The sequence below is a fragment of the Tachysurus fulvidraco genome, chromosome 22 (genome assembly GCF_022655615.1).
Source record: "Tachysurus fulvidraco isolate hzauxx_2018 chromosome 22, HZAU_PFXX_2.0, whole genome shotgun sequence".
NCBI lineage: Eukaryota > Metazoa > Chordata > Actinopteri > Siluriformes > Bagridae > Tachysurus > Tachysurus fulvidraco.
The window spans coordinates 4,300,942-4,313,441 of record NC_062539.1 but is presented as its reverse complement, the minus strand read 5'-3'; the positions used below and the strand labels follow the sequence as shown (position 1 = coordinate 4,313,441).

The following is a 12,500-nucleotide window of genomic DNA, read 5'->3' as shown; positions in this document are numbered from 1 at the left end:
GGCCTATACCTATCATAGTAATGGGAAAGTTAGAGTTACTGATTACCGAGCTGAGAGTTTCTTTACTGTGACTCTGGATCATCTCCAGACAAAAGACACTGGATGGTACTGGTGTGGTGTAGAGATAGATGGATCATTAGATGGTAGTGAAGCTCTTTACATCACAGTGAAATCAGGTATTAAACTGCTATCTGGAAATAATTCTTGAATTTATCAGTAATATTATGTTTCTAAAAATAAATCATACATAATTGACAATATACTTTATTTGTGCTTAGATCCTGATCTGTCAGTGAGGGAGAGCAGAGTGAGAGGTGAGGAAGGAGGCAGCATCACAGTCAAGTGTCTCTACAGTGCTGAGTATCAGAATACACAGAAGCAGTGGTGCAGATTTAAAGATGGACAATGCAACACTGTGAGGACTGAAACATCCCAGAATTCAGCAGTGTACATCAGTGATGATGGGAGAAGATCCTTCAGTGTGAGGATGAGCAGACTGAAGAAGAGTGATACTGGATGGTACTGGTGCAGTGCAGGAGATCTGCAGGTTCCTGTTCACATCAGTGTCAGTGATCCACCTCCAGGTATTATCACAAACACTGATCAACTTTAACAAATGGTGAGAGAGAAATCACACTGATTATTTTCCTTTGTATTGACAACAGTCACAACTAGAAAGACTACAACATTGTGTATCATTTTTCTTAATTTCTGTTATTTCTCACTCACAGTGTTTGTGAATTTTGTCCCCAGCAGTGATGTGTCAGGGACAGAAGATGACAGAGGCAGATATGATGTAAAATCAAAGTCAAAGTTTATTGAGAGTTTGATGTAAATGAAATGAATAGTTGAAGATAAGTGCAGGTGAGGTTCCAACACACGCAAACACACACACACACCCACACCTACACCCACACCCACACCTACACCCACACACCCACACACACACACACACACACACACACACACACACACACACACACACACACACACACACACACACACACACACACACACACACACACACACATACACACATACACACACATACACACACACGCCAGGTCACAGGTTGCAAACCAAAGATTCTTATATCCCATAGTGGACGACCAACTCGGGAAACTTCTGGTAGAGAAAGATACATAGACACACACACACACACACACACACACACACACACACACACACACACACACACACACACACACACACAAACAGACACACGCACAACACAAACACACACATACACTCACACACCCTCACACAGACACAAAAAAACCCACACACAGACACACCGACACACACACAGACACACACAAACACATAAACACAGACACACACACGCGAACACACCCACACACACATACACACAGACACAAACAAATTAACAAACACAGACACACATATCCACACACACACACACAAACACAGACACACACACAGAGACACACATAAACACACACATACACACACAGACACACAAACACACACATACACTCGCACGCACACAAGCAAACACTCACTCACACACATCACACACACAGGCTGGATGAAGGTGTTATGAATCGTTATTATTGTTAATGTTTCTATACTTTATGTTGCCCATAATCTAAATTATTATATGGGTCAAAGCATCAAAGTTTTTTCTGATGATTTCTTTGGTAATTTCAATCAATCCAAACTGCAATCCAGACTATTAAATTTCCCAAATTCAGTTTAGACTTAATTTGGAAAAAAAATTATTAAAATTTTGTTAACAAGATCTAGAATTTATTTTCCTGTATTTTGACTAAAAACTCATTAGTAATCAAAACACACTGCGATTTAATAAAAAAAAAAAACTGAAATAAAACAATAACAACAGAACATGGCAGCCACAGGCCTAATGCACTCAGACAACTGTAATGTAAAGACTTTAGTTACACTGATGGAGCAGAGTTACAGCCTAATAGCTGTCTGTATTTGCAGAGGGAAAGAAAAAAAAAAACACAAACAAGAAACATAAAAACATTAAACTTTGCATACTGTATCATTGATCTAATTCAAAAGCAGCTTTATAATGATGACTGTGATATTTCTAGAACAGGGCTGACATCAACCAGTCAAATTTCATCAGCGATTTTTATATAATTATTATTAAGATATGATCACAATGACAGGATGCATTTTTATCTCTCGTCTCTTTATTGTTCTGTGTAACCTGGTGAGCTGTAATACACACTGTGATTGACCCCTGGTGTGTTTTCTGTTTCAGAGAGCCAGAGATGTTCTGTATCGCAGACAACTGAAGGACATGATCTTGGTGACATCGAGAATATAAGAAGCAGGAATGTTCTATCTATCTATCTATCTATCTATCTATCTATCTATCTATCTATCTATCTATCTATCTATCTATCTATCTATCTATCTATCTATCTATCTATCTATCTATCTATCTATCTATCTATCCTATCTATAAAGGATTTCTTATCTTAGTTAGTGGAACTTTTCTGTAAAAAAGCATAACTGCATTCATTCATCTATAAACATTGTGTGAAGCAATATTACATTTGGTTGTTGAAGTTTAGTACAAAAAAGTTTCCCTTTCTCTGACTTGTTAAATGTCTCTATGATAAATGTCAGGCCACTCAGGTGTTTGTTCAGTCCCTTGATATATGTCGACACTGGACTACTGCAACTCGCTCCTGGCAGGTCTGCCTCTGAGCACCATTCCTCCTCTACAACTGATCCTGAATGCAGCTGCAGGACTTGTTTTAAAACCTTCCTATGTTCTCCCAAACCACCCCATTGCTATGATTTCCCCATACTGGCTTCCATACATCAAATATAAAACATTGAGGCTTGCACACAGAGCCAAAAACAGACCAGTAGCCTCTATCACACCCCTCACTACACCTCACTCCCTCTGATCGTCTAGCACTGCTCCACTGATCCCACGTCTCACAGGTTATAGAAAAGTTACACATCATGACTCTTCTCTGTTTTGTATCTTCGTTAAACTTCGCCTAGATGTCTGAATAACTGTGTCACTCTCTGTCTCCAAACACTAAAGACCTAACTCTTCCTGAGGAATTCAAATTAAAACCTTGAAAAAATAAAATTTGCTTCATGTCTGTTTTTCCTGCTTAATTACTTTCATAATTAATAAAATAAAAACTATTTTTGTGTGAATAAACCAATGAAATGAATAAATCAGTCAAAACTTGTATTATTATTATTATTATTATTATTATTATTATTATTATTATTATTATTATTATTATTATTATTATTATTATTATTATGTGTATATTCTAATGAGCTGTTATTGAATTTAATCTCAAATTCCTTCTATCTATGTGATGGATTGATAGATTGCAAGAAAGAGATAAAAAGGAAGTTACGAGGTGATTTGTTTTTGAAGTGTGTGTAGCTGTAAGGAACTAAATATATAGGAAGCTGCTTTACTCACAAGCATGAACAACACTTGACACAGGAATCTCTTAGAGTAACATGTACTTTTATTCACAAGTTGTTTGTGTATCTGTCTTTGGCTTCTTCCTGCAGATATCAGGTAAGACTAAAACTCTCTCATTTCATACAGGTTTTGTACCCTTAATATTTTAAACGCAGCTCTACTGGACTTTTTCATTCATGCGGCAGTGTTGTTGAAATCTTTCATTACTGAATGTGTCTCAGCAGTGATTTCTGATTAGGCCTGATCATCACAAGTCTGATTAATAATAATAATAATAATAATAATAATAATAATAATAATAATAATAATAATAATAATAATAATAATGCTTCCTAATGTGGCTTGCTTGCAGAGGTAGAGAGCATGAGGACACTGAAAAATGTAGCTGTAAAAAGAGGAGGATCTGTCACTATTCCATGTATTCATGAAGAGAAGTACAAAGCAAACAAAAAATTCTGGTGCAAAGGGAACTTTTGGTCTACCTGCAGTATCGTAGCCTATGCAAACTCAAGTGGAAATCCATCAGTCATTGATCATGCAGAGTACAATTTGTTGACGGTGGAACTGAACTCTGTCTCTGAGTCTGGAAGGCGTTGGTGTGCTGTAGAAATTGGGGATAGATGGCAGCCGGATGACCGTGATTATTTGTACCTGACGGTCAGTAAAGGTAAGAAACCGAAATGAAGCAGAATTATAATTGTTATAGATTCCCTTACACCACTCATTTACTGCCTATTTATTCAGATCCTGATCTGTCAGTGAGGGAGAGCAGAGTGAGAGGTGAGGAAGGAGGCAGCGTCACAGTCCAGTGTCTCTACAGTGCTGCGTATCAGAATAAACAGAAGCAGTGGTGCAGATTTAAAGATGGACAATGCAACATAGTGAGGACTGAAACATCCCAGAATTCAGCAGTGTACATCAGTGATGATGGGAGAAGATCCTTCAGAGTGAAGATGAGCAGACTGAAGAAGAGTGATGCTGGATGGTACTGGTGCAGTGCAGGAGATCTGCAGGTTCCTGTTCACATCAGTGTCGGTGTTGACGCTTCAGGTATTAAAATCATGCATTAATATATGCAGTTCTGTAATTACTGTAGAAAAACTGGTGGTCAGTGTAAAAGATTATACTGAATTTTTAAATTAATTTGTTTGTTCTTAACATGTGCCCTGAGATTGGCAGCATGACTCTTTTTTCTCTTGTGCCACACCGCCAGAGAGATTTTCTTTCAAAACTAGTGAGATTTTCCTGTTTCCTCACTCATATCCTTGCCGAGTAGTATTTGCAACATCTTTCTCTCACGACCATAATATGAGGAAACACGCTAGTTAGTTCATAGCCACATCTAAATAAGCCATGATTGAAAGTATGTTTTGTTCTCTAAATACTAGACATGTGAGTGAAAAAAAAAAAACTATGGCTCATCTGTTTTAGTTAATAATGTATGTATACACTACACACATTACATTTAATACTCATCTCTCTCTCTTTTTTCTTGAAATTGAATATCTCACTCTGTTCCAATAAGTTTATTCTAATAATAGAATTTAATGTAATTTGTTTATAATATACAAGGTGTCAGAAAACACTAACAGACAGAAAACAGGCAAAAATGATCAAAAGGAAGGCGACAGTGTGGTCAGGGGTAGTGCAGATGGCTGTGGTGCATTGTGGGAAATGAAGTCTGTGACTTTAGCTCATGTGACAAACAGCAATCAATAGCTAATTTACAGACAATATACTAGTGAGAACGATAATCTTTTATTCTGTTGTTCTGCTGTTTGAATTCATTTAAATTCAACAAATTCTGAATACGGCCTGTATTACTTAATCTGGTGGTCGTGTTCTAATAACTATGAGATCAAGTCTTCAAGGCCACTCCAGGTGCAGCTAAAACATGAGAAATCATGTAAGAGGAAGAAATGACTACGATTGGACCTTTCATATCATTGTTACGATAGGAGACGAACACAAATTAAGTGGCCTGGATCCATTTGTAATGGCTCATCCCTTCTATTTAATATCTCTATATTTAATGTTGTGTCCTTTTTAGATAAGACATTGCAATTAGGTGATTCTGGTTGTGTTGCTGTTACAATTATCACTTTTAATGATAATTTCTCAATTCTTTAGATTTGATTACGCCAGTTACTACATGGTCCTGCAATAAAGAATCTATGTGAGTACAACACAATGTAAGACTGTAACTATGAATTTTTTCAGTTATGTCCGGTAATATTACTGATATGACGTTTTCACAGGAAATAAAACTCATATTGCACATCATTCTTATTCATTTTCTGTGGCTGTCCTTCTTCCTTTACTGGTTCATTAATAGTTTCTTGGATATTTAACTGTTCTTAACTTCCTACCGGAGATATACTTGAAAATGTAGGTTCTAAAAGGGGAAACACATGAAGCAGTGCAAGTGTGACACCTCAGTACATGTTGTAATACACACTGTGATTGACCGATGGGGTGTTTTATGTTTCAGAGAGCCAGAGATGTTCTGTATCGCAGACAACTGAAGGACATGATCTTGCTGACATAGAGAACATAAGAAGCTGGAATGTTGGACATAGTTTGTCTGAAATATTTTTATACAAACAAGACAGTCAGTGGTGTGTTATTCCTTTTTCATTTACACTATCTATCTATCTATCTATCTATCTATCTATCTATCTATCTATCTATCTATCTGTCTATCTGTCTATCTGTCTATCTATCTATCTATCTATCTATCTATCTATCTATCTATCTATCTATCTATCTATCTATCTATCTATTCATATCTTTAGTCAAAAAGCGTAACTTTTCTGTAAAAAAGCATAAGTTCATTAATCAGTCTATTAACATTGTGTGAAGGAATATTACATTTGGTTATTACATTTCGTTTCCCTTTCTCTGACTTGTTAAATGTCTCTATGATAAATGTCAGGCCACTCAGGTGCTTGTTCAGTCCCTTGATATATGTCGACACTGGACTACTGCACCTCGCTCCTGGCAGGTCTGCCTCTGAGCACCATTCCACCTCTACAACTGATCCTGAATGTAGCTGCAGGACTTGTTTTAAACCTGTCACACCGTGTTCCCCCACACCACCCCATTGTTATATTTTTCCCCGCACAGGCTTCCATACATCAAATTTAAAACACTGAGGCATACACTTACCTACAGAGCCAAAAACAGACCACTGATCTTCTAGCACCGCTCCACTGATCCCACCGTCTCTCATGGCACAGAAAGGTTACACATCAAGACTCTTCTCTGTTTTGGCTCCTCGTTAAACTTCCCCTAGATGTCTGAAAGATGTCTTTAAACACTTTCTTAAGACCCACCTCTACCTGAGAAATTTAAATTAGAATTTTAAAAAATAAAACTGTCTGTCTGTTTTTCCTGCTTTATAACCTTTATAAATAACAAAACAAAAACTATGTATTTTTGTGAATAAACCAATCTGTTGCCATGAACAGAGGTTTCATATACATAAAATATACTGCAGGTTTAAGTCTCTGTGTTTAGTGATTGTGTGAAACCTGACAAACTTCATGGTAGTGTCTTGGTTTAATATTTTTAATGAAAATAGAGAAACAGAGCTCCAAAGTTCGGCTAAAATGACCAGTTTCTGAGGATTTGCTCTGAATGCAGTAATGTGCGGGTATTTTAAGAGCTCTTTTTACAGTTATAACCTGGTTCATATCAATCTAACTTATAATGCATTTCAGAAACTGTGATCCAGAGATATCAGTCACTTAACAAGTGCAAATGATTCCCTGTGATGGTGCAGGGTCTCTGTGTAAAAATGTGATCATGTGACCAGTCTGCACTTATAGAAGGTTTAAAGTGGACGAGTAATTATTTATAATCTTAATATTATGCATCAGTAGCTGGCAAAAAAAATTTCTTGCAATAATTTACTGTGACTTGTTCAACACTGACTTTTAGTTTTTTGTTGAATGGAATTTAAAAATGTACCTCAAATAATATATTCAATTACAGTTTTTTTCAATCGCTAACGAGCGCTTACCTATAATTAAGATATTTTTTCTAAACTCTTAACACAGACTTACACCTACAAAACACAATTGGCCAAATTGATAATTTTCCTCTCAAAAACACATTTTGTTAAATATATACTAACTCTCCATTTCAAAACAGAACACATCTTTCTCTGCACTCACTAACTTTACCGAAACACTGGAAATCTGACTCAAAATGAAATTATTCTGTCAAAGAATAACACTTGTTTTCACTTCACAAGGTATATGCAGTCAATCAAAGTACACCAGGTTTCAAAATACTGGCTATTGTTGACATTAGAAAAACTGCATAGACTTTTATGTTTCAGGTAACATGCAATCCATCTTTTAAACAAAATGTCTTAGTTGGGAACTGTATGTCTACATGTACAGTAATGTTCACATTCAAATGCATTCCAGTAAAAAGCAAATCAGTTATTTTTTTTCTTTACTGTTTACTAAAGGAGGTTCAGTAGAAACACAATATAATAGAACAGAAAAAGTTTTACAGTATTGCTTACAGTGAACAAAATAACATATATAAGAGCATTTTGAAAAACAAAAAACAAAACAGCAAAAAGCCCAGATAAGAAGGGGGGAACTAAAAATAGCACAAAATAAATGTATCTAATCCCTGCGATCTTCAGGGTTAGGCCACATGTTTTTGTCAACATCACATCTGATATCATCTAAGGCGATGCACCTGGGGATAAAACCGCTTGGTACAGTATGTCGGATGCACCCTTGGCAATCTTGAACTGTGATGTCCCTGCAGCCAGCATCCATGGCTTCAAGGAGGGACATCTGGTCATGTGGCTGATGGTCATAAACCTTCCACCTCCATGCAGAAAAAAATGCAATACTTACCTGTTGGTTTGTTGAAAGATGCTAATAATGCACTCTTTCACCAGCCTCTCTTAGTGAGAGACCGTGGTTGATTACATGGTCAATGATAGTGGCACGAATTTCATCACTGACTAGTGTTCTTGCAGCCCTTGTAATGCCATCACCACGCATTCTTACACCTCTACCTTGCCCTCTCCTTTGGCCTGCTCCTCTTCCTGCACCTGCACCTCTCACTGCACCTGCACCTCCTACTGCACCTCCTACTGCACCTCTCACTGCACCTCTCACTGCACCTCTCTCTGCACCTCCTAATGCACCTCTCACTGCACCTCTCACTGCACCTCCTAATGCACCTCCTAATGCACCTCTTACTGCACCTCTCACTGCACCTCTCACTGCACCTCTTACTGCACCTCTCACTGCACCTCTCACTGCACCTCTCCCTGGCCCTGCATCTTTCACTGGAGCTGTCTGTATTCCATGTCTTTATGATGAGAAGTACAAAGCAAACAATAAATTCTGGTGCAAAGGGAACTATTGGTCTACCTGCAGTATCGTAGCCTATGCAAACTCAAGTGGAAATCCATCAGTTATTGATCATCCAGAGCAGAATTTGTTCACAGTGGATCTGAACTCTGTCTCTGAGTCTGGAACGGGTTGGTGTGCTGCAGAAATTGGGGATAAATAGCAAAAGGATGACCGTGATTATTTGTACCTGACGTTTAGTCAAGGTAAGAAACCGAAATGAGTCAGAATTATAATTGTTATAAATTCCCTTACACCACTCATTTACTGCCTATTTATTCAGATCCTGATCTGTCAGTGAATGAGAGAAAAGTGAGAGGTGTGGAAAGAGACAATGTCACAGTCAAGTGTCTCTACAGTGCTGTGTATCAGAATAAACAGAAGCAGTGGTGCATATTCAAAGATGGACAATGCAACACAGTGGGGACTGAAACATCCCAGAATTCAGCAGTGTACATCAGTGATGATGGGAGAAGATGTTTATATTTCTGAATTTTTTCAAAGATGGAAGTGATGTAAAAAATAAACATCATAAAAAAATGTATATCATTATAAATTTGAGAGGCAATCACCAAGAGCTAATGTATATGAATGAATGAAAAATATTTCAGGTGATAAAACTTTACTTTCTTTTTCTTTAATGTTTTACACAGATCTGACTCAAAGCAAAATTCAGGTAACATCAGATGGACTAAAATTAGTGTATCAGTTCATCTTAACACGTTTCTAATTTGAATTATTTCTTACCCATAGTGTTTGTGACATCAGTTCCCAGCAGTGATGAAACCACGTAAGTACAAACACATTATTCTCTCTTGCAGAAAATGTTGAACACTTTAGACCATGATGTTTTTCTCTGCAGTTTTACAGACAAGTAAATTTGTTGCCTTATTCAAAAACATACATGTGAACATTACATGATCATTTCTTGCTTGTTGAAATTTTCTCATGTCACATGATCTTATGTAAATACACATGAAATCAATGAGTACCAGATTTAGGAAAGAAAATCTTCTACTAATATAATTTTATATTTTATGACAATTTACACCACATGTAGAAAGTAATAAAATAACTACATGTGCTCTTGGTACAGTACTTTATTAAAGTAGAACATAGAAAATATTTGTAAAAGTTGTAGTAGTTTGACACTTTACACTTCTGCCTAACTAGAGAACATGCCAATAGGATATTTAACTACTGATGATGAATGAAGGATTATTAATGCATGATGATTAATGATGAACTGAATTAATGAATATTTTCACTGCAGTTGATTCAGCCAGTCTGTGTTAAATAATGCTTCAAATGTTTGTCAGTAGTTTGGTTTGGACCCTGAACCATTGGTACCTGGTGGCCCTTCTTCTGCCACTGGTGATACTGGTCATCATCATCTGTATGCTCAGAAAGAAATGTGGTAAGTGTCCCTGGTGTGTCTGTAGTTTTGATTTAGTTCTCATTCTTCTATTATTTCAAATGTGCAGGTCTAAGATGTGAAAATCCATTCACTGGATTCAACACAAGAAATTCAACACAATCAAATATAATACAGTGTTCATACAACCAGAGGAAAGATTCAAAGAATTAATAGTCAGATAAATCAGTCAGGAGTCAAACACAGTGCACCTAGAATCTGTGGGCAAATAGAAAACAGAAGAGAGTTAAATTAAGTCTGTTCCAGTTCAGTCCAAGCTACAGATACAGTGTATAAACTGATAATAAACACTTTACTCACTAATCTGCCAGGGACTTTATTCATATCCTGTTCTAGGTTTCTCCAAATGATGTCACCAATGAGACCCTCTACAGCTATGAGGTTTACCAGTAAGAGGTTTGTGATTAAAAATTGATACTTAAATTAGAGTAAAATTATAAAACTTTCACACAGCAATTGTATTTATTATCTTTAGAGGATGACTTACTGTTTGGCTGGAAGGAAACTGTGTGTGGAGCCTCAGGGATCTCTAATGGGCCCTAACAGATAAAATCCCAGTCATGACAAGGACAACATGCCCCACACTCACTGCACAGCCTTACATCATAGTCACATGACCCTCAGTCATTCAAAAAAATAAGAAAGAAATTTCCTCACTGTAGATTTCACTTATTCTCTTCTGTACTTTATTTTTTTTGTCTTTTGCTTGATCTGAAATGTATTTAAAGTGTTTATATTTCATGTTTTTATTTCATTATATTTTAACTCAAAATCCTTTTACATTATCATTTCTGTTCACATGGTCTACAGTCCTTAAATACAACATTAGTGTACAACATAACACACTGCAGAACCCACAACGCTTAATGAGTAAAAACCTGTAGGACAAATATCTTCTGATTTTAAATTAAAGCATGCAACTATTACACATTGCTATGCTACGCTATTATTATAACCTCCTAGTGAAGCCAGTGTTAATATGAGTGATGATTAGGAAAACACTTCACATGGTGAAATTTTAACTATACATACATAAACATCTAAGATGAAATGCTTCTCTTTTATATAATTAAGGAAATAATTCAAGATAACGGATCACAAGCAGCATGGACGTTCTGATAAACTGTGCTGGTATCTGATTACAATCTGAATGGAAGAGGCTCATGACCCTGTAATGATGAACAGACCATTCACTGTGGGAGAACATCACACTTAGTCTGTAGTCTGACTGTATTGTAGCACCGTTTAGAGGGGAAGAAAGTCACATACACTGAATGTGAACTCACCAGTTATTACAGTCTGAGCCTTTACACTGTATTTGTCTGTCATGTCATGAATAACACTTGTCTTTTTCCTCTGGAGATAATGTTGATTGCTGGTTACGAGCTTTCTGAACCATGTAGTCCCGCGGTTCTTATTGTCGCCATCTAGTGGGAAATAAAGCCATGGCAGGGGCAGGCTATTTATTTATTTATTTATTTATTTATTTATTTATGTATTTATTTATTTATTTATTTATTTATTTGGTGTCTGTCTTCATTGATGCTTTTCTTTATCGATAATAAAGTTAATACACACAAAGCAATCATAAGCAAACAAATAGGTCATTGTTCCATGTAAAGTAAAACATCATTTAGGGCACTGGAAGGAAAAATAGTGAGAAAATGACAGTTTAATGTCAGGAAAATATTTACAACAGAACAATCTTAAAAACCTTCACATAGAGAGGCAGTAATTGTGATGAGCAGGAAGAGGAACTGCTTGAGTCGCTACAGACGCAGTACCAACTTCACAATTGTCATAATTTCCGTTAGTTAATTTGTCATGCAGTCTTGCATATGCAATGTAACTAATTAATACAACAAAACCCTAAAGTATTGGAGTATCGTATCAACTGTCAGTAATATGTTGTATTATAAAGTATGGATATTTTATTGTCTCTGAGTAATTGCAGTGTTTTTCTGTTCTGTATGCAGTTGATGCCGTTCAGTCACAGAGGTACTTTAGTCTTAAACCTGGATCATCTGTCACCATCCCATGTCATTATAATAGGGAATATAAACAATATAAGAAATACTGGTGCTCTGGTACATATTTCTTAACTTGCGAAATTCAGGCCTATACCTATCATAGAAAGGGGAAAGTTAAAGTTACTGATTACCCAGCTGAGAGTTTCTTTACTGTGACTCTGGATCATCTCCAGACAACAGACACTGGA

General features: G+C 36.5%; 2 protein-coding genes across 13 annotated transcripts in view; both read left to right on the top strand.

Moving 5' to 3' along the window:
* LOC113645335 (CMRF35-like molecule 5) overlaps nt 1-613 on the top strand; it is a 1,725-nt gene extending 1,112 nt beyond the window's left edge. Inside the window, exon 3 of the mRNA XM_047806755.1 lies at nt 279-613. Coding sequence (XP_047662711.1) covers nt 279-613 — 335 coding nt within the window. The remainder of the gene's footprint in view (nt 1-278) is intronic.
* A 2,783-nt stretch (nt 614-3,396) lies between these two features.
* The window catches only part of LOC113645233 (polymeric immunoglobulin receptor-like), a 17,456-nt gene continuing 8,352 nt past the window's right edge, over nt 3,397-12,500 (top strand). Inside the window, exons 1-10 of one of the 12 annotated variants that reach the window (XR_007139070.1) lie at nt 3,397-3,556; nt 3,813-4,127; nt 4,205-4,510; nt 5,591-5,636; nt 5,952-6,078; nt 9,501-9,523; nt 9,601-9,637; nt 10,167-10,264; nt 10,619-10,678; nt 10,758-12,370. Coding sequence is in view for 5 of the 12 variants with exons in the window: in XM_047806089.1 (XP_047662045.1) it covers nt 3,496-3,556; nt 3,813-4,127; nt 4,205-4,510; nt 5,952-6,268 (999 nt within the window). In the remaining 7 variants the exon portion in view is untranslated. Of the gene's footprint in view, nt 3,557-3,812; nt 4,128-4,204; nt 4,511-5,590; nt 5,637-5,951; nt 7,915-9,500; nt 9,524-9,600; nt 9,638-10,166; nt 10,265-10,618; nt 10,679-10,757; nt 12,373-12,485 lie in introns of those variants that run through there. The other 11 variants (XR_007139069.1, XR_007139068.1, XR_007139065.1 and 8 more) reach the window with 11 other exon arrangements.